We start from the raw sequence: 26,149 nt of genomic DNA on the forward strand, positions 1-26,149 counted from the left end.
GCCCAGTGCTTGCTCTGGTGAATTGCATTTTGGGATTGATTAGACCTTTTCGATCAACCTAAAAAACAAGATGGGTTAGTTATTGCACGTGCTCTGTTTAAATTAAAATTATTAAATTATAGACTAATAAAATATATACTATATCAACCTAATTTGACTGTACTTATTTTCAAGCTTAGCATAGTGTACTTATTATTGTCAGAAACACGTTTTTTATTGTAAAAAATATGCAAAAATATTCAGCCGACACTGAGCGGCGGGTACGTCGTGTGTATTTCGTAGACAGCAGGCGGGGCCTTGCTGCTGCCCTACGCAATGCGAACTCGAGCGGGATGAGCCAAGGGGCCTAGCTATATACCCCCCTGTATTAGATGTATTTTCTTCATTTGAACCATGTTTTAATGATTAAATACTTAGTTATTTTTCAATTAGGCTTAATATTAAATTCTACTTTTTTAATAATAATCTTTAATTATATAAATAATATATTTTTTTGATATTGTTGTGTACAGGACGTTGCATTATTTGTAATTTAAAGACATTGATTCGTTAATACAGGTAGTGGTAAGCCCAGAGGTCTGCGTACTGCACGTAAGCTAAGGAATCACAGACGAGATCAGAGATGGCACGATAAGGATTACAAAAAAGCTCATTTGGGCACTGCCCTCAAAGCTAATCCCTTTGGAGGTGCTTCTCACGCAAAGGGCATTGTTTTGGAAAAGATGTAAGTGGGCCAGAAAATTAACATACTTAAATTTTACCCTGCTATCCATCATTATCGAAATTCATATTTACAAAGTGCTACCAATTGTCGTATTCGATTTAGACTTTCACCGTTGAGTACAGTTTTTCCGTTGAGTACTTCTTTAACGGAGTATTTTGAGCGTTGAGATTGTTCTTAACGAAAAAGCTTTCGTTGTCAACGTTTTCTATTCGAATGATTTTCTGTTGAGCACAAATTTACAATTCGAATACAAAAAGTACTCAACGAATCTTAACGTTGACAACGAAAGTTCCCAATCGAATACGACAAATGTTTTTAAATTAAGCTAGAGAGATTGAGGTGCAAAAGTACTGTAGAGCTGAAAGACTATCTATTTAGTATTATGTTGCTCTTTCGCATACCAAAATACAAGTTTCATAACACTTTTAAATTTCTTTTAAACTTTACAGTGGTGTAGAAGCCAAACAGCCGAACTCTGCTATCAGAAAGTGTGTCCGTGTTCAGTTGATTAAGAACGGTAAAAAGATTACCGCTTTCGTGCCAAGAGATGGTTGCTTAAACTACATTGAGGTAATTATTATTTAAACCCTAAGAATTTTCAGACGTATATTCACACAAATAATTATAGAATCTGAATGAATATGAAAAAGCAGCTGATCTGTGTGAAAAGTCTGATGCCAATCTATGTTTAATGCCTGACAACAGCAAAAAACATTTTTTTAATTAAAAAAAAAAAAAAATTTTGCTTTTGTAAATATCAATTTTATATATTATATTTTTTAAAAAGGAAAACGATGAAGTGTTAGTTGCTGGGTTTGGGCGAAAGGGCCACGCCGTTGGTGACATCCCCGGAGTCCGTTTCAAGGTGGTGAAAGTAGCCAATGTATCCATGTGGGCCTTGTACAAAGAGAAGAAGGAAAGACCACGATCATAAGTCACTTTTAATTTGGATTGTTACTGTAAATTGCTGGTGAACAATGCCGTAAATAAAAGAAAGTTTACATGAATCACAGTGTTTCAGTTTGGTTTAATTTGTATTGTTCTTCACAATTTTACATTTTGACAAATTTTACACTTACTGTTGTACTCCTAGCACATCTGACTACATTCAGCGGTTTCGGTTTTATAAACCAAACCGAAATGAAATAATTGTTCTTGCCTAATGTTTCTCTAGGTACAAATACAAAAATAATTAAATGTACAAAACATTTGATGGGTATTATTATTATTTAGTGAATTAGAAAACAGTTGGAAACTTGTAAAATCACATTAAAAATTTACGTTAAAAAAGATTAGTTTCTATAAAACCATTTAAAATAAATTACATTTGGATTTTTTAAAAAGCTACTTTGCATAATTAAAATTACATTAGTAAAAATTATGTACAATTGACTATAAAAATTTCAGATCTTCGCATTTACAAAAATGTTGCTATTCACGCCAAAAAAAGCTTATTATTTAGTCTGTCCACTACTTCCCCCAAAATTTATCCCTTCGGTTCCGTGCTCGATCAAGTATGTCGGACGCTAATGAACAACTGGAAACACTTGATATTGCGGACATTGACAATTGATCACTAGCCGGACTATCGTCTAATTTTGATACGCCCAAAGATGGATGTATATTGTCTCTAGTGTGATCAGTCCTTGGGCGTGAAGTTCTTGTAGATTTGGCTGCTAACTTTCCTCGCGCTTGTCTGGCAGAGGAGACGGATGAAGCATCATCATCTGATGGTTGATTCTCTATCTGGTGAGCTTGGTCACGTGACATCGGCTTTGCTGTCAGAGGTCTTCCTTGCAAGCTCTTAGTGTGTGCTTTATCTAAAGGACCTGTAAATAATAAAGAGTGAGTAGATATGAATCTGTTTGATCTAATTTGAAATCAAGGATCTTCAGTATTTAAACAACTTCCAAGCACCAACCCTAATATGCTTGTTTCCTGGATTTGTTTTCCTTCAGATTTAGGATATGAAAGATAACCATAATTGAATTCATGCACAATGTTTCTAACATCTACTCTGTATGCTCTACACCTGGACAGTCCACCAGACATGAACATGCTGACAAAACAAGTCATATAGGGGTGTTATTCAGCCATTCTGCTTGTAAAAAGTCATCTAGGGGTGCTATTCAGACATTCTGCTTGTAAACAAGTCGTCTAGGGGTGCTATTCAGACATTCTGCTTGTAAACAAGACGTCTAGGGGTGCTATTCAGACATTTTGCTTGTAAACAAGTTGTCTAGGGGTGCTATTCAGACATTCTGCTTGTAAACTCCTGACCAGTGGATTCACCAACCCTTCTCCTAAAGATAGACTAGTACTATATCCAATGTTTTTGTTACCTCCACTAGGCCTAGTTTGTTCCTTGTGTGTTGCTTGCTGACGTGGAGCTGCCCACGTTCTTGGTGGAGAACCCGTACCTGGGAGGTACTTCACACCAGGACTTGTTTGGAAGTAGTTATTGGAATGTCTGTTAAATGAATGTTCGGACAAATCATCGTTCAACGGGTCTGGGTCTCTAGATCTTATCCCTGCTGTTGGCGATGCTGCAAGAGGCTTGAAAATAAGAACAAAACAAGTTAATACAACAGAATAAATGTACTGTTGATTCTCCCAAAAACAGAAATTCTGAAACCAGAAAGTCTCCCAAAACCCTTGATGAGGTTCAAAAGGTTCCAATATCTTTCAAAACACATTCTGAATCCCAGACTTTCTGCCAAAAGGTATCCAATATTGAGATAGTGTGCAAGTAATACATCATGGTGCAACAGTTTTTGGTAGAACTTTATCAATTTACTCACCTCTGTCGCTTTTGATGGGCGTGAAGTCGCTTTGACTGGTGTGATATCGTCATCATCGTTGCATTCATCACTACTGCCCTGATCCTTTTTATATGTAATACCTGGTTTTATATGTCCTATAAAATAAAAATTATGTATTAAAAAAATAATAATTAAGATTTCAAATTCTATACACTTTGAGGGAAGCATGGCCAACTTTATGCCAAAATTAAACTATCACAGTACCTCCTTTGTACCGAGGTGGAGACTTGTCAACGGCATATTCACGATTACCAGGCCTGTAGATTGGTTCAGCTAGTGGGTCTTTTGGAACTGGCGAAGAAACAACTGCCTTTCTTGATGGTTGTGGTGATGTTAATAAAGCACCTCCTATAAACAAAATGACATCGTTAGAAACTTCAATATCAATATCATCAAATATCAATATTTTACCAACATGTTCTCAAGCTCTGTCTACACTATCAAACTAGTTCGACAAGAAAGTGTGATGTGCCCAAATATGGTAGTGATATCATTGTGTCCATATATGGGCACATCACATTTTGTTGTCACATAAAGTTTGATAGTGTACAGAGAGCTTTAGAAATGAAATTATTTCCATACTCGTACCTGTATATGGCGTGGTTCTATCAAAGTGGTGTCTTCGTTTGATTCCTTTATCTGGCAGCTCTGGTGTAGGCACTCTTCCATTCTCATCAGTGATTTCTAAGTTGCTACTGGATGAAACTGAATCTCTCTGGTCTGGAGGCGTTGGGATGCTACCAATACTAAGGAGGAATAGTAATTTTTTTTTATTCCATATGCATCCAACAGCGAGTAATTAACAAATTACAGGATGGATAAACTAATTTTATAATTTATCATGCTTATAACTAACTCTGAGCTTTAGGAAGAAGAGTTGTGAGTTACAACCCTGGACCTTTGGATTGGAAGGCAAGCATGTTCATCACCAAGCTACAGCTCCACTAGGGAGGGAATGTGTCATAAACACAATCAAACTGTACTCCTGCATACAAAGTCATTGTGCCTTTGTAGTATATCTCTAATTAGAAGCAAGGTTGTGTTATTCTGGGTCACAGGAATTTCTATTTTATTGCCGGTGGAAAACTTTAAATTTAAGATACTTGAAAAATATAATTCTAGCTTTTGCAAATCATTAACCATACCTTGAATCATCATCATTGTTGTTATCATTTTGATTATTCTTCTTGCCCCATGCCAGCTTCCTTCTTGTTGGTCTCTCTGTATCATCTTCACTGGTCTCAACGTGTGGAGTTAGATCATCTTTGTTGCTTGCTTTGCCTGCTGGAACCCTACAGTACATCATAAAAATATTCTAAATTTAAACAAGAAAAGTTGAAGCGGAGATGTCTCGTCTACCTTACACTACAGAAAAAGTGTGTTTAATTATTTAACATTTATAAATTCCTACTGTACATACATATTCTGTTCTTTGTCATTTTTGTGGGGGGTATCATTTCCATTGTCTGGTTGATCCCATAATTTAGCTTGTTCTGCCAATAACTGTGCCAGATGTTCTCGCGAGAAATGCGTTCCTCTAGCACGTTTTTTGTACTGCTTTGCACGCTCTCTTAACTCTGCTACCTATACAACATATTAAAACAATGGAAAACAACATTAATATACTTTTCTAATTTCAAATCTGTAAAATATGTAATTTTTTTATTTTGCTATTCTTTCAATACTATTGCATGCTATCAATACATCAAAGAAATTCTGAAGAAAAGAACTAAATAAATAACAAACCTCCTTAAACCAGTTTGGATAAGTTTGATTATCTGCTGCCTGAATATTATCTCCTTTATCATTTATTTGATCTCTGTAAGAACTATCGTCTCTTGGTTGGATGTGAGGGGGATCCGCACCTTTCCAGGCACCATGACTGTACTTGAATTTGGCTGGAGACTTAAAGTTAGAGTTGTATTCTGATTTCCATTTTCTAAGTAACAAGAAAAAAAGAGTGAATCTTCTGTCGTCACCAGTTTCTGTCATTGTTTTCGGTTAAATCATTCTGTGATGGTTGTACACTGTCAAGTGGTTTAAGAATGATCTTTGATATAAGTTATGGTACTGTAGAACTTACTTAAGACAAATGATGGTAGAACTTACTTAAGATATGACAAATGATGGTAGAACTTACTTAAGACAAATTATGATAGAACTTACTTAAGATATGACAAATGATGGTAGAACTTACTTAAGACAAATTATGATAGAACTTACTTAAGAGTAGCGTGTGGAAAGAATGGTGCTTGTGGGTTCTGTATCCTTTTCAACAGACCTGGATCTTCATGAACAATAGTTGACGGCACACCAGCTGCTGTCATTTTCTCTGGAGATAAACGCTTCTTCTTTTTCTAATATATTTAAAAAATCATCAAATACATATGAAGATACCAAGGTATCTTTAGTATTATTTTCTTAAACATCAAAGTACTGTAAAATAAATTGAATGTATATTATACAGTACAAACCTTATTTCTAATTTTATATTTTGCCTTGATCTCACGTTCTGCAATTTTCTTCAGTTTATCTCTTTCATTTTTGGGACCCTGTATCTTCCAGGGTTGAAATTGGTTTTGGTATTCACTACTTCTTTGAATTTTGTCAGGAACATATGGCGATATGTTGGTATTTGAACTATAAACCATCTGAAAAATGGAGGAAAAGTTTAAGAATTCTGGAAGTGACTGAGTTATTGCTATCACTAGTTTGCTCAGGTTGGTTTGTTGGTAAACTGTGCTTAACTGGTTCTAGTAAAAAATTACTACAATAACCAAGACAATAATAAATGCTTATTTGTTCAGCAGCAATCAATAATGATTGTTTAACTACTGGTTAAAGAATTCTGAAAGTGACTGAGTTATTTTTATCACTAGTTTGCTGAGGTTGGTTTGTTGGTAAACTGTGCTTAACTGGTTCAAGTAAAAGGTTTACCACAATAACCAAGACAATAAGAAACCCTTACTTGTTCAGCAGCAATCAATGGTGATTGTTTAACTACTGGTTTTTTCCAAGCAAACTGGCGCTGATACTCTGTGTTGTATTTGGGACCTCCTGATTGTGGTGCTCTTATTCCAGCCTGGAATTGCATAGCTCTGTTCACCTGAAGTTTATGTAAATAATTATAAAACATTATTAGATGAATTGAATACTACCCTAACACATAGAAACTTTAGAAGAGGGAACCCTCCAGAAGAGTGCACCTACAGTATTAAAGTCAGCACGGAACATTATTATTTGACATTATTAAATACCCAAATTATATTCATAATTGTACACTTTAGGAGAGTTAAAGTATTTGAGTTTCCTATTATTGACAATTTACAGTTACACATTTGGAAAGTTTTGCATTCGTCAAGTCATGAGCTTGGACTCAAACTTATCAGAGTCTGACCTCGTTCTTTTCTTTTTCATTTCTGGTTCCTTGCTTGTCATCATTTTCCTTCTCCATCACTGAGTTTTGTGTATTACTCGGAAGATCATTTTCCTTGTCTTTCTTGCTGTAAATTACCCTAAAATTATATCATAAAGTACTATTAATAAATAAATAAAAAACCAATATTAACCACTATAAATTTATGTATGATACCAACCAATTTTTTTGGACAAAAGTTGGTAAAAGTTATCAAACAAACCTCGTTTTTGAATTATTATTGAAATTAGAATCATTCCTAGGCCTAGGAGCTGTCTTAGGGGGATGTCGTAATGCCGACTTCAATGGCGAAGGCTGCAGGTTCTCATTTTCATGTCCTACCAGCGGTTCTGGAAGGATACGAGTGCTATACGTTGTTTCAAAGTTTGGCCGCTTCTTATGTTGGAGAGCTGGTTCCCGTACTTTTGCAAATGTTTTGGCTGAAAAATAGTATTACTGTATTGTAATTCTTATTTGATTAATTTTGAAGCTTGATGAACTTTCAGGTAATTCTACATTTGCATTGGAAATACAAATATGAGCCATTAAATTTGGTTTAAAAATTTACTACTGTATACGGTTTACATGGCCTTTACTTTATATATAGGCCTAGTATGTGCTTTACTAGCCTATATTAATATTAATAATAATAATACACTAAATAAGTGCAGTGTGAATATTTAAGTTATATTTACCAAAATCAAAAGATGACAAGCCCGCAGTTTCTGCAGATTGCTGTTTGGTTGGCGTAAAAGATGCAGATTTCACAGAATCATGCCAACGAAACTTTTTCTTGTATTCTGAATGTGGCTAAAATGAGGTTTAAAAAAAGGTAAAATAACAATTTATACATGTATAAAACGTTTCTGGACAACATTAGGCTATAAAAGTTAGCTAGGCCTATCCTGTACCTAACCCGGGCTTATCGGACGCTGCCGGTCCGCCACAGAGTCACAAACAATGCAAGCCGTTAGCCGGCCTAGCATTTTTGTCAGAATAAATTAGAAATTTTTAGGCTTATTTAATTATATACCGGTTTAAAAATCCAATAAGAACTTACATTTATTGCAGGCATTTTACCTTATTGTTATAAAAGTAGCAAGTAACCTTTAAAAACACTTAAAACGTAAACAAATAAATAAAACGACCATCCATATTTAAATTGGCGTCCTTCACAATGCGCCTGCGCAGTAGGTCAACAAATTGGTGAGAGTAGTACACGCCGCTGCCGACATAATGTTTTTGATCAAAGGGTAAGGATTTTCTTTTATTTTACTGTAAAATTGTTGATAATTCGAGCAAAAAATAGGATCGATAGGAAAAAAGGGACATATTTCGGAATTGTTACGACTTTTTAAAAACATTTACTAATTTTCAAAAATTGATATCTACTTACATACAAAAGGCAGCGATGACGTTTCATAACATTTTGACGAATTTTGATTGGATAAAATGGAGAACACCATTTGATTGATTTTGCGGAAGCATTTTCGCAGCCTTGGCTTAAAACTGAGTAAGAAAAATACGTGAAAAATACTATTTTGGTAATTAATATTTAATTTATTATATATAATTGACTTATTATTATGTAATGTTATCTGTTGAACCTTTTAAATTGTATTATAATGCAGTGATTGTCTGATAAAGACAACATCATCTCACCTCTGTGATGATGATGACAAAATGTTGCCCTGCTCCCCCGTTAGATGGCCGAGCTCTGTGGCTCTCTCTAGCCCTAGGCCTGAAGTCTAGGCCTAGGCTTAGGTTTATTGCATAATAATATTTATAAAAATCATATGTTGCAAGGATCAGTCTTTTTGAGCTATTTTCTGGCGCTAATGCAGTTTCGTACCCACCCCTTAAAATTACTCAAAATTGTTTCAATACTTCATCTAACCTACTCACGAGTTGTCTACAGCATTCTGCAAGCATAAAATTGTAAAATATCGATAACTTTTTATTTATAAATATTTTTAATCAATTGATAATTGAGCACCCTTCAGAAATCCATTGCAAGCTTAGCTTCGCGAAAATCATCGCTAGGCCTGCCGATAAAAGTACGGAGGCCTCATAGGGCATCGATCAATAGAGGACGCTGTTATGGTCATATTATAATGTCTTTAAAAAATATTCCTCGTGAAACGAACTTTTAAGTTTTTTCATAAAGAAATATTTTGTGTTTAATTATGTTGTTAATTTTTAGAAATTCTTTTTAATTTGTGTGTTATTGTCTTGTCAAATTATATTTTTGTGAGGGTCTTTAATGATCAGCTTCGGCTGGATGGACCACCCTCGTAAAATATTGTTGAAATAAATAAAGGAACAGTTGCTTCAATATTAAATGTTATATTTTTATTTTATTTTAATAAACACAACAGGAAAGAAGATAAAAAGGAAGAAATGAAAGACATGAAATGATGTTTTCAGTGTCAGCAGAAGTAAAATAAATTCTAGTAATTGATGGAAAACATTTTTATTATAATTATCATTTTATTACTGTACATTACATTTCAATAAATTATATCTTTCTGTTTTTGTTGCATTTCTTATTTCCATGTATTTGAAGAGGTCTTTCATGGGTGAATAACAAATGTTAATTTATATACTTCTATAAAAATCTTAAAACAAGGAAACCATTAGTGTTTCTAATATAGTGATAACATTACTAAAACAATTAATTTGTCATAAGCTCCTTGTTTATTGTGTTATAACAATGTAGCTCAGGACTGAACGAAGTACTGTAATTCTTTTTATTTCATTTTATTTATTTATTTGACCTACAAATCATAATGTAAAATAAACTAAAACAGAGGAAAATTGGTCTGTAGTACTTAAATCTTCAAGTCAGCAGTCCCATACAATTTATCTTCTTTCCTGTGTGAAATTCTACTATTAAAAATGAAAAACAAATTAAAAACATAACATATGATGATACCCACAATGATGAATACAATAATTGTATATTATTTCTTTATTAAAAATACGAAATTCATGTCGGAAATAATGCAAATTATTATTTAGTGCGTGCTTTAAACATTAGTAAATTACGCCCTCTATAGAACGCAACTGTTTACTCTATCAAGAGTTAATGTCCTGTGAGGCCTCCGTACTTTTATCGGCAGGCCTAGCGACGATTTTCGCGAAGCTAAGCTGGCGATGTATTTCTGAAGGGTGCTCAGTATTAATTGATTAAAAATAGTTATAAATAAAAAAAATATCGAATTTTTACAATTTTATGATTGCAGGATGTTGTAGACAACTCGTGAGTAGGTTGGATGAAGAATTTGAGTAATTTTAAGGGGTGGGTACGAAACTGCATTAGCGCCTATTTTCTGACCACGTATTGCCATTCAGTGTTCAAATTATAATGCCAAAAATGTAAAACTATTTTTATTTATTGAACTAAATGAATGAATAGAGCCAGGGAGATGTAATCTCCCTGATAGAGCCTAATGTTTTCTACTACTACTAGTCTACCAAAAAAGTAAACCGTGCAGCATTAATTCAGTTGTCTGTCCGATTGTACTGATAAAAACATTACATTAGAGGCATGGTTAATTTTACAAAATAATGAATTACATTCATGGTTGATTGTGCTATTATTCGTACAGTTGACCAAACCATAAAATAAAAGGTGGCCCTAGGCTCTAAAGCAAGTAATTTACCTTAATTATCCTTATTTCTTAGCACCTTTCTTTTTGATAGAATGCAATTAGAATTGGCCTATTCTAGGTTTACTGTAGCTAATCCAATTTATACTGATATTATACAGAAGAATAATAATAAGAATTGAACGTTTTTATGTAATACTTCCAGGCATATATTAATAACTACTTAGATTTAGTAAAAAGAAAGTAAAACAGGAAATAATATCATCAACATTCACTAACGACAAAAGCAATTGGTATGTGATTGTGATGAGCTATAACCTGTCCATTGTGGTCCTTATCTGAAGATCGGTATTTTAAGGCTAAATAGTAAAGTCAGTTATGGTAATAGCTGGTAGAAAAATACTTAGATTTTAATACTTCATATAATTTTTCCTGATTGTTAGGGAAACGCGTAAAGAAAAAAAGTGCACCAATGTCAAAACGGACATCACTGAAACCTTCATCGTCGCGAGCTTCTCTATGGTCCATGTCTTCCCGAGGTTCTCGTTCATCGCTACATGGCTCACCAGTTACCAACAATGAGAAAGATGTGTGTCCTATACCACCAGTAAGTACAAAATGGAATGTAGAATCAGAAGAACTAATTCTTTTGACAATTGTGTTCAGAGGTCTTTAGAGTGACACTACTCTGTATAACTAGTTCCAGCACAAAAATAGTGATAAAATAACATAACAAATTTTGATAAAATTGGAAAAAAAACCATATGTATTATTGCCAGATTGTGCTAATTTTTAGTATATTTTTAACTTAATTTTCAGCCACGGAAAAAGAAAAGGGCAAAGGAAGAAAAAAACAGAAAGGATAGACTTGAGTACATGAAGAAACGAAGAGAAGAGCATTACCAATGGCAACAGGACATTCAAAAACAGCAAGAAACTCAGAACACAGCTGAAAAGAAAACCAAACCAGCGATGAAAAGAAAGAGTCTAGATTCATTCAAAGAACGCAGCCCTAGCGTTCATAGTATGGATTTGAGGGTAAGATCATTTTGTAGGATGGACAGAAATGGGTGGGTATTCCCAGATTTCTTCCAATCAGATTATAATTTTGTTTAGGTTTGCTTTGCTTTATTTTTACATTGACAAGTTTAAGATGTCCTATTCATTAAAATTTTGTTTGTTTTCTTTTTCTTAGGATCGGAAAAGAAAACGGGAAGATCAGCCTGATATCTGTGATAGCCCATCAGGAGCAAAGCAACAGGTCAGGACTTGATATGAACAAGTCATGTTTAACCATCTTACAAAGATATTATAGTTTTAAGCTCTGTCTACACTATCAAACATACCCATATATGGTAGTGATAGCCCCTAATATGGTAGTGATATCCCCTAATATGGTAGTGATATGACATCATCATTAAGTTAAAACATATATTGCACATTGTTTGTTTCACAGGAATATGTAACCTTAGTTAGGGGTGCCCTATTTTTTATTTAGAAATATGTATTTTCTTTCCAGAAGAAAGCCAAACAAGAAGAGGGAAGTAGCTTCTTCCGATATGGCGTATGTACTTTTAGGAAATTTTGAGAAAATATGTATTTCATTTATTATAAAATTTTTGTTTCTAATATTACTAGTACTTTTTAGTAATTGCTTTCTGTTCATTAGATAAAATGTCATTTGTTTTCTTTAATTATTTTATAGTCATTTTCCAGAAAGAGAAGTAACCGTGATGATGATAATATTAGTGTTCGTAGTCTTAACATAAAGGTAAGTAGTCACATTAGGCCAAGTCAATTTGGCTGTTTTAATGTCACTATTTTATTAATACCTAAAATAATATACTTATTTTTGTATGAGAACGATGAATTTGTAATGCCCAATTTAGTATTTTATTTATTTTCAGTATTTAATTTAATTATATCATTTTAATAAAAAAAAACCTTTAAACCTTTACTGTGCAATGTTAAATGATTAAGTGCACATTTGAATTCTAGATCATTGTGTACAGTAATAAAAGGTTAAATGATTGAACAGTTTAATGATATTAACATTCATGCTATCCTTCATATGGCTTTTTACATACACTATTATTCTTTCACATACTAAACAAATAAATATTATATAACAAGATAAAAATGTATATATATGTAGCAGAGAACGAAATGCATGATAAAAGAAATTTGACGCACTCCGTAATCGTCTCTAAATCTGTAATTATGTTTCAGCCTTCAAAAAGTCGTTGGAAGCGAAACGAGGATGGCGATAACATAAGTATTTGCAGTCTCAACATGAAAGTAAGTCAATCATTTTTCATTTCAGACTTTACATTTTATACTGTATATACAAAAATTGAATTGAAAATTGAATCCTATCTCCTTCATCCAACTCCCCTCCTTCCTTGAATCCCATGTCCTTCATCCAACTACCTCTCCTTCCTTGAATCCCATCTCCTGTATCCAACTACCTCTCCTTCCTTGAATCCCATCTCCTTCATCCAACTATCTCTCCTTCCTTAAATCTCCTCTCCTTCATCCAACTACCTCTCCTTCCTTGAATCCCATCTCCTGTATCCAACTCCCTCTCCTTCCTTAAATCTCCTCTCCTTCATCCAACTACCTCTCCTTCCTTGAATCCCATCTCCTTCATCCAACTCCCTCTTCTTCCTTGAATCCCATCTCCTTCATCCAACTACCTATCCTTCCTTGAATCCCATCTCCTACATCCAACTACCTCTCCTTCATCCAACTCCCCTTCTCCTCCTCCTCCATCCAACTCCCTCTCCTTCCCTGAATCTCCTCTACTTCATTCAACTCTCCTTCCTTGAATTCCCTCTACTTCATCCAACTCTCCTTGAATCCCATCTCCTTCATCCAACTCCCTCTCCTTCATTGAATCCCTTCTCCTTCATCCAACTCCCTCTCCTTCCTTGAATCCCTTCTCCTGTATCCAACTACCTCTCCTTCCTTGAATCCCTTCTCCTTCATCCAACTCCCTCTCCTTCCTTGAATCCCTTCTCCTTCATCCAACTCCCTCTCCTTCCTTGAATCCCATCTCCTGTATCCAACTCCCTCTCCTTCCTTGAATCCCTTCTCCTTCATCCAACTCCCTCTCCTTCCTCGAATCCCATCTCCTTCATCCAACTCCCTCTCCTTCCTTGAATCCCTTCTCCTTCATCCAACTACCTCTCCTTCCTTGAATCCCTTCTCCTGTATCCAACTACCTCTCCTTCCTTGAATCCCTTCTCCTTCATCCAACTCCCCTCCTTCCTTGAATCCCATGTCCTTCATCCAACTCCCTCTCCTTCCCTGAATCTCCTCTACTTCATTCAACTCTCCTTCCTTGAATTCCCTCTACTTCATCCAACTCTCCTTGAATCCCATCTCCTTCATCCAACTCCCTCTCCTTCATTGAATCCCTTCTCCTTCATCCAACTCCCTCTCCTTCCTTGAATCCCTTCTCCTGTATCCAACTCCCTCTCCTTCCTTGAATCCCTTCTCCTTCATCCAACTACCTCTCCTTCCTTGAATCCCTTCTCCTGTATCCAACTACCTCTCCTTCCTTGAATCCTATCTCCTTCATCCAACTCCCCTCCTTCCTTGAATCCCATGTCCTTCATCCAACTACCTCTCCTTCCTTGAATCCCATCTCCTGTATCCAACTACCTCTCCTTCCTTGAATCCCATCTCCTTCATCCAACTATCTCTCCTTCCTTAAATCTCCTCTCCTTCATCCAACTACCTCTCCTTCCTTGAATCCCATCTCCTTCATCCAACTCCCTCTTCTTCCTTGAATCCCATCTCCTTCATCCAACTACCTATCCTTCCTTGAATCCCATCTCCTACATCCAACTACCTCTCCTTCATCCAACTCCCCTTCTCCTCCTCCTCCATCCAACTCCCTCTCCTTCCCTGAATCTCCTCTACTTCATTCAACTCTCCTTCCTTGAATTCCCTCTACTTCATCCAACTCTCCTTGAATCCCATCTCCTTCATCCAACTCCCTCTCCTTCATTGAATCCCTTCTCCTTCATCCAACTCCCTCTCCTTCCTTGAATCCCTTCTCCTGTATCCAACTACCTCTCCTTCCTTGAATCCCTTCTCCTTCATCCAACTCCCTCTCCTTCCTTGAATCCCTTCTCCTTCATCCAACTCCCTCTCCTTCCTTGAATCCCATCTCCTGTATCCAACTCCCTCTCCTTCCTTGAATCCCTTCTCCTTCATCCAACTCCCTCTCCTTCCTCGAATCCCATCTCCTTCATCCAACTCCCTCTCCTTCCTTGAATCCCTTCTCCTTCATCCAACTACCTCTCCTTCCTTGAATCCCTTCTCCTGTATCCAACTACCTCTCCTTCCTTGAATCCCTTCTCCTTCATCCAACTCCCTCTCCTTCCTTGAATCCCTTCTCCTTCATCCAACTCCCTCTCCTTCCTTGAATCCCTTCTCCTGTATCCAACTACCTCTCCTTCCTTGAATCCCTTCTCCTTCATCCAACTCCCTCTCCTTCCTTGAATCCCTTCTCCTTCATCCAACTCCCTCTCCTTCCTTGAATCCCTTCTCCTTCATCCAACTCCCTCTCCTTCCTTGAATCCCATCTCCTGTATCCAACTCCCTCTCCTTCCTTGAATCCCTTCTCCTTCATCCAACTCCCTCTCCTTCCTCGAATCCCATCTCCTTCATCCAACTCCCTCTCCTTCCTTGAATCCCTTCTCCTTCATCCAACTCCCTCTCATTAAATCCCATCTGCTTCATCCAACTCTCCTTCCTTGAATCCCATCTCCTTCATCCAACTCCCTCTCCTTAAATCCCATCTCCTTTATCCAACTACCTCTCCTTCCTTGAATCCCTTCTCCTTCATCCAACTCCCTCTCCTTCCTTGAATCCCTTCTCCTTCATCCAACTCCCTCTCCTTCCTTGAATCCCATCTCCTGTATCCAACTCCCTCTCCTTCCTTGAATCCCTTCTCCTTCATCCAACTCCCTCTCCTTCCTCGAATCCCATCTCCTTCATCCAACTCCCTCTCCTTCCTTGAATCCCTTCTCCTTCATCCAACTACCTCTCCTTCCTTGAATCCCTTCTCCTGTATCCAACTACCTCTCCTTCCTTGAATCCCTTCTCCTTCATCCAACTCCCCTCCTTCCTTGAATCCCATGTCCTTCATCCAACTCCCTCTCCTTCCCTGAATCTCCTCTACTTCATTCAACTCTCCTTCCTTGAATTCCCTCTACTTCATCCAACTCTCCTTGAATCCCATCTCCTTCATCCAACTCCCTCTCCTTCATTGAATCCCTTCTCCTTCATCCAACTCCCTCTCCTTCCTTGAATCCCTTCTCCTGTATCCAACTCCCTCTCCTTCCTTGAATCCCTTCTCCTTCATCCAACTACCTCTCCTTCCTTGAATCCCTTCTCCTGTATCCAACTACCTCTCCTTCCTTGAATCCTATCTCCTTCATCCAACTCCCCTCCTTCCTTGAATCCCATGTCCTTCATCCAACTACCTCTCCTTCCTTGAATCCCATCTCCTGTATCCAACTACCTCTCCTTCCTTGAATCCCATCTCCTTCATCCAACTATCTCTCCTTCCTTAAATCTCCTCTCCTTCATCCAACTACCTCTCCTTCCTTGAATCCCATCTCCTTCATCCAACTCCCTCTTCTTCCTTGAATCCCATCTCCTTCATCCAACTACCTATCCTTCCTTGAATCCCATCTCCTACATCCAACTACCTCTCCTTCATCCAACTCCCCTTCTCCTCCTCCTCCATCCAACTCCCTCTCCTTCCCTGAATCTCCTCTACTTCATTCAACTCTCCTTCCTTGAATTCCCTCTACTTCATCCAACTCTCCTTGAATCCCATCTCCTTCATCCAACTCCCTCTCCTTCATTGAATCCCTTCTCCTTCATCCAACTCCCTCTCCTTCCTTGAATCCCTTCTCCTGTATCCAACTACCTCTCCTTCCTTGAATCCCTTCTCCTTCATCCAACTCCCTCTCCTTCCTTGAATCCCTTCTCCTTCATCCAACTCCCTCTCCTTCCTTGAATCCCATCTCCTGTATCCAACTCCCTCTCCTTCCTTGAATCCCTTCTCCTTCATCCAACTCCCTCTCCTTCCTCGAATCCCATCTCCTTCATCCAACTCCCTCTCCTTCCTTGAATCCCTTCTCCTTCATCCAACTACCTCTCCTTCCTTGAATCCCTTCTCCTGTATCCAACTACCTCTCCTTCCTTGAATCCCTTCTCCTTCATCCAACTCCCTCTCCTTCCTTGAATCCCTTCTCCTTCATCCAACTCCCTCTCCTTCCTTGAATCCCTTCTCCTGTATCCAACTACCTCTCCTTCCTTGAATCCCTTCTCCTTCATCCAACTCCCTCTCCTTCCTTGAATCCCTTCTCCTTCATCCAACTCCCTCTCCTTCCTTGAATCCCTTCTCCTTCATCCAACTCCCTCTCCTTCCTTGAATCCCATCTCCTGTATCCAACTCCCTCTCCTTCCTTGAATCCCTTCTCCTTCATCCAACTCCCTCTCCTTCCTCGAATCCCATCTCCTTCATCCAACTCCCTCTCCTTCCTTGAATCCCTTCTCCTTCATCCAACTCCCTCTCATTAAATCCCATCTGCTTCATCCAACTCTCCTTCCTTGAATCCCATCTCCTTCATCCAACTCCCTCTCCTTAAATCCCATCTCCTTTATCCAACTACCTCTCCGTCTTTGAATCACCTCTCCTTCATCAATCAAATCAAATCCAACTCCCCTCCTCCTCCATCCAACTCCCCTCCTCCTCCCATGGAAAAACACCTACCTTATATTTTTTAGGCATTTTGCTAAGTAGCAAAACAAGTTGTAATTAATGTTGTTTTGATGAATTTTTTGTCTTGACATTTACTTCAAGTAGTAGTAATGAGTTATTTTCAAGATCTTCAATTAATTGATTGTTAGATTGCCATAGATAAGTGAACACCATCTAACTATGAACTTGTAGTTAATAAAAAATATGTTAACGCCCACTCGGAGATTTTTATTCAGAAATGCTGAAAATTAGCTTGTCAATGTCATAGATTTGTGATTTTGTTTTTATCTTGTGACATGTTTTTTTCAGACTACTTAATGTAATATAGTGAGTTTAAAATGCAAATTTAAGTGTGTTTTGAAGATTTAGAAAAGGTCACAATTTTACAAAAACACATGAGTGTAGTAAATGTTATTTTCTTTTAAAAAAGTAGAGCATGAGGTTGAATGTTTTCAATGGTTTTCTTTTTAAGGTCAAAGTAACTTGTTTGTTGAACTTAAATTTTTATCAAAAAAGTGCCCCCCCCCCCCCAACTTTATCTGTGGATTGAGTTTTCTCATGCCACTCCAACCAATATTTCTTTAGCTCTGTTTACACTATCAAACTTTATGTGGACATGATGATGTCATATCACTACATATTTGGGCATATCAGTACCATATTTGGGCACATCAAACATTTTTTGTCAAACTAGCTTGATAGTGTAGGCATAGATTTATAGTGTGATAATTTCATTTATCGAAGGTCATGTGTTTTGTTCCTTATAAGTTATAATGGTTGTAAAATCCTAGTAAAATCCCCATTGTCACATTCTTCAAATATTTGGAACCCTGCAAAGAAGGCACCATGAAACATGTTTATGCCAACATCATAGGCCCTGTTTCTGCTGCCAAGAAAATACCGTATTTTATACGGTATTTTTTGAATACCGTATTTATACCGTATTTTTTTGGCAGCAGAAACTGCGCTCATAAAAAAATACCGTATTTTGTATACCGTATTTTCCCCACAAAATTTGTGGATAAAATACGGTATTTACAAATTTATACCGTATTTTTTGTACCCTTTTCTGCTGCCAATAAAAAATACCGTATATTTTTTGACCTGCGACATGAGGTCAACATCGTGTTTTTATTTTCTGTCGCTGTGAGCTGTTTTACACACGTGTATAGATATATTCGGCGAAAATGTGGAGCGAAGACGTCACAGTATTTATTATATAAATCTGTGTGGGGAAAAGGGGTGTGGGGAAGGAGGGGAAGTTAAATGTCCGGCCAACTAAAAGGTAATAAAAGGGACAACCACATTTATAAAGAAATTTCTAAAAAAATAAATCAGGAGTACGGAATAGACTTGTCTCCAAAGCAAGTAAACTCAAAGCTGAAGAGCCTGCGAAAGCAGTACAACAAATTGCAAAAGACAATAACTCGGGGAGGGAACGAATTACTTGTCCCCATTACGATGTTTTCTGTGCTCTCACAACATCTCTATCACTACTAGGGCTAGCCTGTTGAAAGTGAGGCGTAAAACTTCCTTTATTGCGACTTTTAATTATCGACCAAATAAATTAATGGCAATTTGGGTAAAAAGGATGAAATTTAACACGACCACCCAAGAAGTATTGTTAGCAGAAACGGGGTACTGAAAAATACGGTATAAAAAATACCGTATTTTACACCGTATTTTTATACCGTATTTTGAGCAGTTGCAGCAGAAACAGGCCCATAGACTGTATCCTCCTATGACTGATAGTTACAAAATGTCTTCTAAGGATAATGTTGACATTTTTGGTGCATGAGTAGGATTATTAACCACTTGTTGTATGTTTATTTAAAACATGCGTTGGTCATTTATTTATAATAAGATGAAGTTTGATACATCATTTATTTTAAGGATGTAGTCATCTTAAACATTAATAAAATTTTCATAACGATACTTTAATACGTTATTAGAAATTTCTAATAACTTGTTAAACTACAAACTAGATGAACATTTTCAATCATGATACTTTAATACAAGTTGAATGTTTTGTACAAATATTTGTAGTCATTGAGAAGGCTTTGATTGAACCCATTATGTCCTTAATCTTTGAATCAAAACAATTAATCTTACATTTTGTTTACACTTTAATAGGCCTATATCAACAGTGCCCTCTATGTAAGGAACTTTTTTAAGCATGTCAAAAATATCTTAAATTTATCTGCGGGACATCTTTAATTAATAAAGTTACTGTCAATTTTAAGTAGACTGTTGGTGTCAAGTCAATAAATAAATTTATTTTCCACAATTTTGGAAACAGCTGTTGACATATAATTGTTTTTTTTCATAGCCACCCCTACCATTTTAAATAAAATGAAGTTTTCTAAAATCAACTGGACAAGTGATGAGCAGCATTAATTTTCAGGAAATCACTTTTCAATGTGAAAAATCATCTTTTGATATTTTCCACAGCAGTATGGTTAAGTTGGTCAATAATCGAGAAATTCACATTAATTTTTGTTTCCTGTTTAAAATTTCAAATATTTGTTCCATATGGAACTTTTTGATTGGCTTAGGATTCATCTTTTTGATTATTAATGTTCACTTTCAATTGGTTAGAATTGAAAGTTGTATTGACGTCAGTTCTTGTAAAATCTGTTTCAACAAAGTGGAAAAAGAATTGCTGCAAAATGCAACTACCTGTAGTTTTATTCAAACATAAGCAAAATTGTCTTGTGACAATGCATTTGAAAATGCCATACATTGTACTGAGCTTCTTAAGGGGAAGTCCCCTATGAGTCTTAAATAAGTAGTGTCTTTTTTGACAATTTATGCTGTTTGAATTACAATAATCAACAACAAATCTTAAGTCAAAGATTAAAATAGTGCAGATATCGGTTTAACAAAATGTAAAACATCGTTGTTCGGAAGATACCATGCCGGTATAGCGCTTTATTATAGCTGTATAAAGGGTATATTTAGGCAAGTTCTTCTCCTAATTAAGATTTCATTTTTCTGCAAAGTATAGGTTATTACAATATTCCATATTACTTGTCTAGCTGTTGAATATATTATAAGGTAGCTTTAGAATTTAAGTACAACAAAATATGATGTGCTACTTATTTTGGCAGCAAATCTGTCACACTTCAGTCTGAACACTTTGCTCTTACAGCTCTAATTATATACAACCTTGCTTGCGATATGAAAAGCACAACTACATGGATCTGAAGATACCCTTATTCCAATGTGTTTATTCTAGAAACATGAAAAGCAATTTAAACCTATCAACAAGCGCCCTACTTGTTGTCAGGTACTGTATAGTTTGTAAACTGTCATTCATAGTGAAATATGATTAACTTGTACATAAGGATCATCAACTCTGACAGAATTTAAGTAACTACTTCATAAATATAACTTTTCCGTAGTTTCTATGACGCACAGAAACACTCAAATGTTGCATTCTATACATTATTTATAGTATATGTTCTCAGAATCCAGGTGCAATGTTTGTGTTATACATGCAGGTACAGTAACTTCACGGAAATCAGGTTGTTCAACAACTCTGTTGACATATTTACCTGCTTCTGTAAAAACATTTATAGGCTCAGCTTCAATATCTTGAATTTTGTTTTGAATATATGAAACAAAATGTTGTTTTAGTTTTCAAAATAGATTTGAGATATTTGGTAGCATACTGGTCAACATTATAGTAAATAAAGAATGTTAAGATTTTTATTATCAGATCACACTGCATTTTCATCAGTGTCAACTGTCATTGCTTTTCTACCTACTGTACTTTATTTGCAGAACCATGTTTTTTAAGTGATCTATTTTTGGTGCATTTCTTTTGACATGTTTCAAGCACATTTTTATAACAAACATGATTTAACCTATAGAAGCTAATGACTTACATCTTTGTGTTGAAGATGAAGCCAATGTTCTAGGCTGTCAGTTGATGATTTATCAAGTTTTAGACCCCATGCTGTGTTTAGTTTATTGTATTGCTTCCCACTGATCCAGGTACTAATAAAATATTGTTTTCCAAAGTACTACTGCAGTTATATAACTGAAGTGGTGCAGTTTGTAACAAATCAGATCAGGTTCAAAGTTAATTAGTACAGAGTGTTATCTTGCATGAATCTTTAAACAAGCCTTTACTACTATTATTGCTTCATCCTTCAGATAGTACATAAAGCTGTTTATTAATTAATATAGCAAATACAGTTGCTTAATGATGTAGGTGACTTTTCCCCTTTTCCTTTTTTCAGTTTGTTGGCTTTTGCCTTCTTGTACAATATCTATCGTAGTAAAAATATCTATTAATATTATTCGGCTTGCTGCTCATACACTTGTGCTTTTTCAACAATGAAATCTTTATTATAACTTATACTGTAAATAAATTCTTGATTGATTGATGGGTGTACAAAAGCATGAAAAGCACCCCACTACAATTTTTTTTTCAACGTAGTCCTTTGTACATTGTAAACTGTTTTTAGGGTGCACACATACCTCAACCTTCATTTTGACAGTTTTAACCTCCCTTGTAAACCATAAACATTATTAAAAATAATTTCTTGATTTAACACCATTTCCCTACTTACTACTTGTGCAAGAACTTTGATTTATATTTTGCGTCCTAATTTCACAAATTCTATGTGATGAAGCATATCAATTTCTATGTTTGCTATGTTAAATACCTCCGGTAAATTAGATTAACAACAACAATGTTATGCAAAAAATAACTATTTCTACAGCTGCAACAATACCTTGCATCTCTCGGGAACCGTTTACTGTTTTACTTCATTATACATATCATAAAATAACATTATCAATTTTAAGTTGGCTTGTTTAAAATTGAGATTTAATGATAAATTATTGGATAAACTGTTAAAACATACTTTGCTGTATTAAATAAATACCAGGCATGCTGTGGGGTGATTTTCAATGCTCATTTGGGTTTTACCTAATTTATTTCCACATGAAAAACTGCAATTGTGCAATGCTGCAAAGTGCAAGACTTCTTGTTCCACATAAAAAAATAGCATGATGTTCCAGTTAAAAGCATTAAGGCTATCAGATATAGGACAATTATTGTTATTATTAGTTACATTTTTGTCAATTTATTCTTTTAATTACTGTTTTTGTTTTGTAGTTGTTTGTTGATGTTTTCACCCCTTTCCTGTGTGCATGTATTGTACCTAAAGTTCTTTCTACAATCAAACTTTATGTGACAAAACAATGTGATGTGTCGATATATAGACATTATGATGTCATTTGGTCATATCACTACCATATTTGGGCACATAACACTTTTTTGTCAAACTTGTTTGATAGTGTAGAGAGAGCTTAGCTGTAAAATGTCCAAAATTGAAAGTCAACCCATGCATAAAAGTCATTTAAATTTTGTTTAAACTAAGTTTAAATCATAACTATTTTTTGCATGCAAAAGTTCACTTCATAAAGTACTTCAGAATTTTATCTAAAACTGGGGAAAACAAGGGAAAATACTTGCTGTTTATTGTTATTTACTTTAAATTTGTACTGTTATCAAAGGAAATAGAGACAGCTATTCCCAAGAGAGTCAACTTTAATAGGTAGATTAATCTGAAAACCCCAGATGTAAACACCAGTCATTATAATATCTAATATCACTGATCCCCTTTAACAAGTTCAATCCTACCCTGGGGATGCCTTTGTTAACATCCCAAGTTAACCTGTTTTGTACTTGCGAACCAGAAAGGTTATACACTTCAGCAACTGTTCCTCAAAGCTTATACAATTTATGTCAATTTGCAGGGATACTCTTATCTTGTCATCATTTGGGTTGAAGACCTTTCTTGAGAATTAGGTTGACGACTATAATAAACAATTTTTTTTTTTAATTTTTAAATTTCAACACATTTCTTTTAACCTTTGGCCATAAATAAGCTGTACATTTTATATTAAACTAGGTCTCAATTATTATTATTGTGCACATTTATCATGTTCATTGCCAATCTTTATTTGCTTTTTTAGTTTGTTTTTTTAGACTACAGTAAAATAATGTTAGAGTGGGTGGGACGATTAGGGTTTATCTAAATACCTTTAGCTGCTAAAAATGTAAATAGGATTTATAGACTCGAGAGCCAGTGCCAAAAACTAACAGACTTTGTAGTGAGACAACTAATTTTACTCTGAATGTATGTCTTTTTGTTTTTAACAGTTATAACTTATATATCTTTCAAATTATGTATGCTTTATTTTTCTGTATTATTATTTATATGTTATAACTTTTCTTTACTTTTAAACCTTGTAACTGGACCATTTTGAAAAGCAGCTGAAAATGCAATCCAGTCAAAAGAAAGAATAAATAAATAAAATAGATAAACAGAGAGGTTGCTTAGGATAGGTGTTTGTTCCTCAACCCTGACACCCAAACTTTGTCAGTATATAGGGACACAAGTTCTGACCCCTTCACTAAGGTCAAGTTTGAAAGGATGAATATTCTATTTTCTCTTTCACATTGCCTTGTATTGTTTGTAGCAAAATTATTATAAGGTTCGCACACACCAGCTTGTTTAATGTGCACCCCGGTGTGTGTGTGTGTGTAAACTTTTGAGTTTTGCTAGTTGATGTGAGAGGGGTATGAATGAGTACACTACCAAAGAATAAGACTTCATGTAAGTGTGTATTTAGTTTCATAACCAATTTTAAATTTTACTATAATTAATTGGCTGAATAAAGTTCATCATCAATGAATTACGTGCACTTATAGATAATTAGCACCACAAAACCATGTTTTGTTTATTGTTATATGTTCTGGACAGCACATGTAGTCAGTGTGTAAGAGCATAGACTACTACTGTACTACGAACTATAGGTTAGAAGTTTAGATGTGGTAGATATAACCACATCAAAAAGTCTTGCATGTGGGTGGTATCTTCTACTAGTTACAATACAAATCTATTGTTTATAAATTTGATATTTTATAATTAATAAGAGATGAAGGTTATACATGGATTACTTTTGATTTACCAAAGTCTTGTGTTTTAATTATCTTACCAAATTAATTATGTTAATTTTACTGAACAATTCACTACAATTTAGATGTGTTTGTCAGTGAGTACCTGGAATCTAACGTATGCAAATCTGGTTATTGTAAGATTACATATATTTGCTTAAAACAGATGGTGGGAAGTGACCCTGTTTGCATGTCATGTGCCCCTGCACAAACAAGTTTGAAATATCCTGTCCCTAGAACACAAGTTACAAGTTCTTTGTGCACATGGATGTAAACAAATTATTTTATTTCTCTCCACATTTAAGGGGTCAAGTTTTTGTCGAAAATAAACATGTTAATGTAAATTTCACTTAACCCATACAGAATTACGGTAATTAATTGAATCACCACCTTAGTAGAACTGCTGCAGACAAAGCAACGCAGCATATGCTAGATACTACTACGACAGTCTGACATTTTTAGGCTGTCCAAAAATATCTTGTATCATTAGCATTCAGGACCTTAATGGTGGTTGTTTTCAGAGAGTTCACCAATGGCATCGCAGCAGTACATCCTGAAACAAGAGACTTAATTAGGCTTTCTTGTATATTAAAACATAATTTTTAGAAACATACAGTAGATAAATTTATATAATTTTCCTACTATATATCACTATTTATAAAATACTTTGAGAATAGTAACTAAATAAGTAAAATATTTGTTTTTCTCCTCTTTTCTCTTATTATTTAATAATATGATTGCATTTGTACAGTGCATCAAATGGCAAGCAGGCATAGTACAGTTGTTACCCCAGCACACTAGTTTCCTGCTTAGTTCGTGATGTAATGTTTCATATCATATCTAAGGAGAGTCATTTCCTTTCAAATAAAATGAATATTTAATGCTATTGTAAGAGCTTCCCTTGAGGCTTTTAAGTTACTCAAGATTCCCATGTACTAATTGGATCAATTCCATGTTGAATTAGGAGTTGTAAATCCTTTTAAGGATTGAAAGTTCTAAAAAGTTTAGGGTGAATTCCGAAAAGTTTAGAGTGAGTTTTGAAAAGTTTAGGGTAATTTCCAAAAAGTTTAGGGTGAATTCTGAAAGTTTATGTTGAGTTTTGGAAAGTTAAACTAGTTGAAAGACCTTGAAATAAAGTTTTGATGTCGTACAAGAAATAGGTTACCGCACACCTCTATCCAGCTCATCTATTGTCCATCCATCTATACCCTCATCTGTAACACAGTATAGTGTAGATAACCCATCCTTATATCATTGTTAAAGTCTGTGTGCACACCTGTCTCCAGGTTATGGAATATTTCCAGTACCAACATTTTTTATTTTGTTCAAGCCAACTTTATAAGAGATGAAGATTAATTTCACTCCTTCTTATCAGAACATCACCATGATGAGAATTTGAACTGTGTGTCTTACTTAAAAGCATTGACCCCATTGGTGTGAATTTAGACCCCTGATTCTCCCCTGTCAGAGAGCAATAACCCCTTTGATGTGAAGTCAGACCCCTACTTCTTCCCCATGTGTTGCAGAGTATGGGTGTAATAACCCCATTGCATTCAAAATACCACAGCTGTTGAAGGTTTTCTGTCAATTCATATCACGAACAGTGACAATTTTATTTCTGTTACTGCTACACGATAAAATCGCTGATAAATTTAAGAACTCTACTTCCCTTTCTGCTTTACGTTAAATCCAACAAACATCACCACCAATTGTGTAGTAGATTTTTTTAGTGGCTGACAAATCTGTTTGTTAAAAGGATGGAATGATAGATAATTTGTTGAATTAGAAATAAATCCTTAGGGGTAATTTCA

General features: G+C 35.5%; 3 protein-coding genes across 4 annotated transcripts in view; 2 read left to right on the forward strand and 1 right to left on the reverse strand.

The window, feature by feature from the left end:
• The first annotated feature begins 4 nt into the window (after window positions 1–4).
• Window positions 5–1,731, forward strand: LOC144856006 (small ribosomal subunit protein uS12). Its single transcript, XM_078713983.1, has 4 exons — window positions 5–74; window positions 559–724; window positions 1,174–1,294; window positions 1,512–1,731. Exons 1-4 carry the CDS (start codon window positions 71–73, stop codon window positions 1,656–1,658), a joined length of 438 nt encoding a protein of 145 aa, XP_078570109.1. The 5' UTR covers window positions 5–70; the 3' UTR covers window positions 1,659–1,731.
• Window positions 1,732–8,142, reverse strand: LOC144855964 (nuclear protein MDM1-like). Of its 2 annotated transcripts, none has more exons than XM_078713933.1 (15): window positions 8,022–8,142; window positions 7,657–7,771; window positions 7,185–7,401; window positions 6,944–7,061; window positions 6,515–6,652; window positions 6,021–6,197; window positions 5,770–5,897; window positions 5,293–5,485; window positions 4,967–5,130; window positions 4,692–4,838; window positions 4,135–4,292; window positions 3,751–3,894; window positions 3,526–3,641; window positions 3,067–3,280; window positions 1,732–2,553 (listed from the first exon to the last, which is right to left on the reverse strand). In XM_078713933.1, the coding sequence occupies exons 1-15, from the start codon at window positions 8,034–8,036 to the stop codon at window positions 2,195–2,197; spliced, it is 2,403 nt and encodes an 800-aa protein (XP_078570059.1). In that variant the 5' UTR covers window positions 8,037–8,142; the 3' UTR covers window positions 1,732–2,194. The 2 variants fall into 2 exon arrangements, with proteins under 2 accessions (XP_078570059.1, XP_078570058.1); XM_078713932.1 differs by having other exon boundaries at window positions 5,770–5,903.
• Window positions 8,143–8,431: 289 nt separating this feature from the next.
• LOC144855970 (rho guanine nucleotide exchange factor 3-like) overlaps window positions 8,432–26,149 on the forward strand; it is a 45,212-nt gene continuing 27,494 nt past the window's right edge. Inside the window, exons 1-7 of the mRNA XM_078713939.1 lie at window positions 8,432–8,474; window positions 11,016–11,179; window positions 11,392–11,610; window positions 11,768–11,833; window positions 12,092–12,136; window positions 12,278–12,343; window positions 12,802–12,870. Of these exons, the coding sequence (XP_078570065.1) occupies window positions 11,045–11,179; window positions 11,392–11,610; window positions 11,768–11,833; window positions 12,092–12,136; window positions 12,278–12,343; window positions 12,802–12,870 (600 nt within the window). The 5' untranslated portion in view covers window positions 8,432–8,474; window positions 11,016–11,044. The remainder of the gene's footprint in view (window positions 8,475–11,015; window positions 11,180–11,391; window positions 11,611–11,767; window positions 11,834–12,091; window positions 12,137–12,277; window positions 12,344–12,801; window positions 12,871–26,149) is intronic.

Source organism: Antedon bifida, chromosome 11 (assembly GCF_963402885.1).
Source record: "Antedon bifida chromosome 11, ecAntBifi1.1, whole genome shotgun sequence".
Lineage (NCBI taxonomy): Eukaryota > Metazoa > Echinodermata > Crinoidea > Comatulida > Antedonidae > Antedon > Antedon bifida.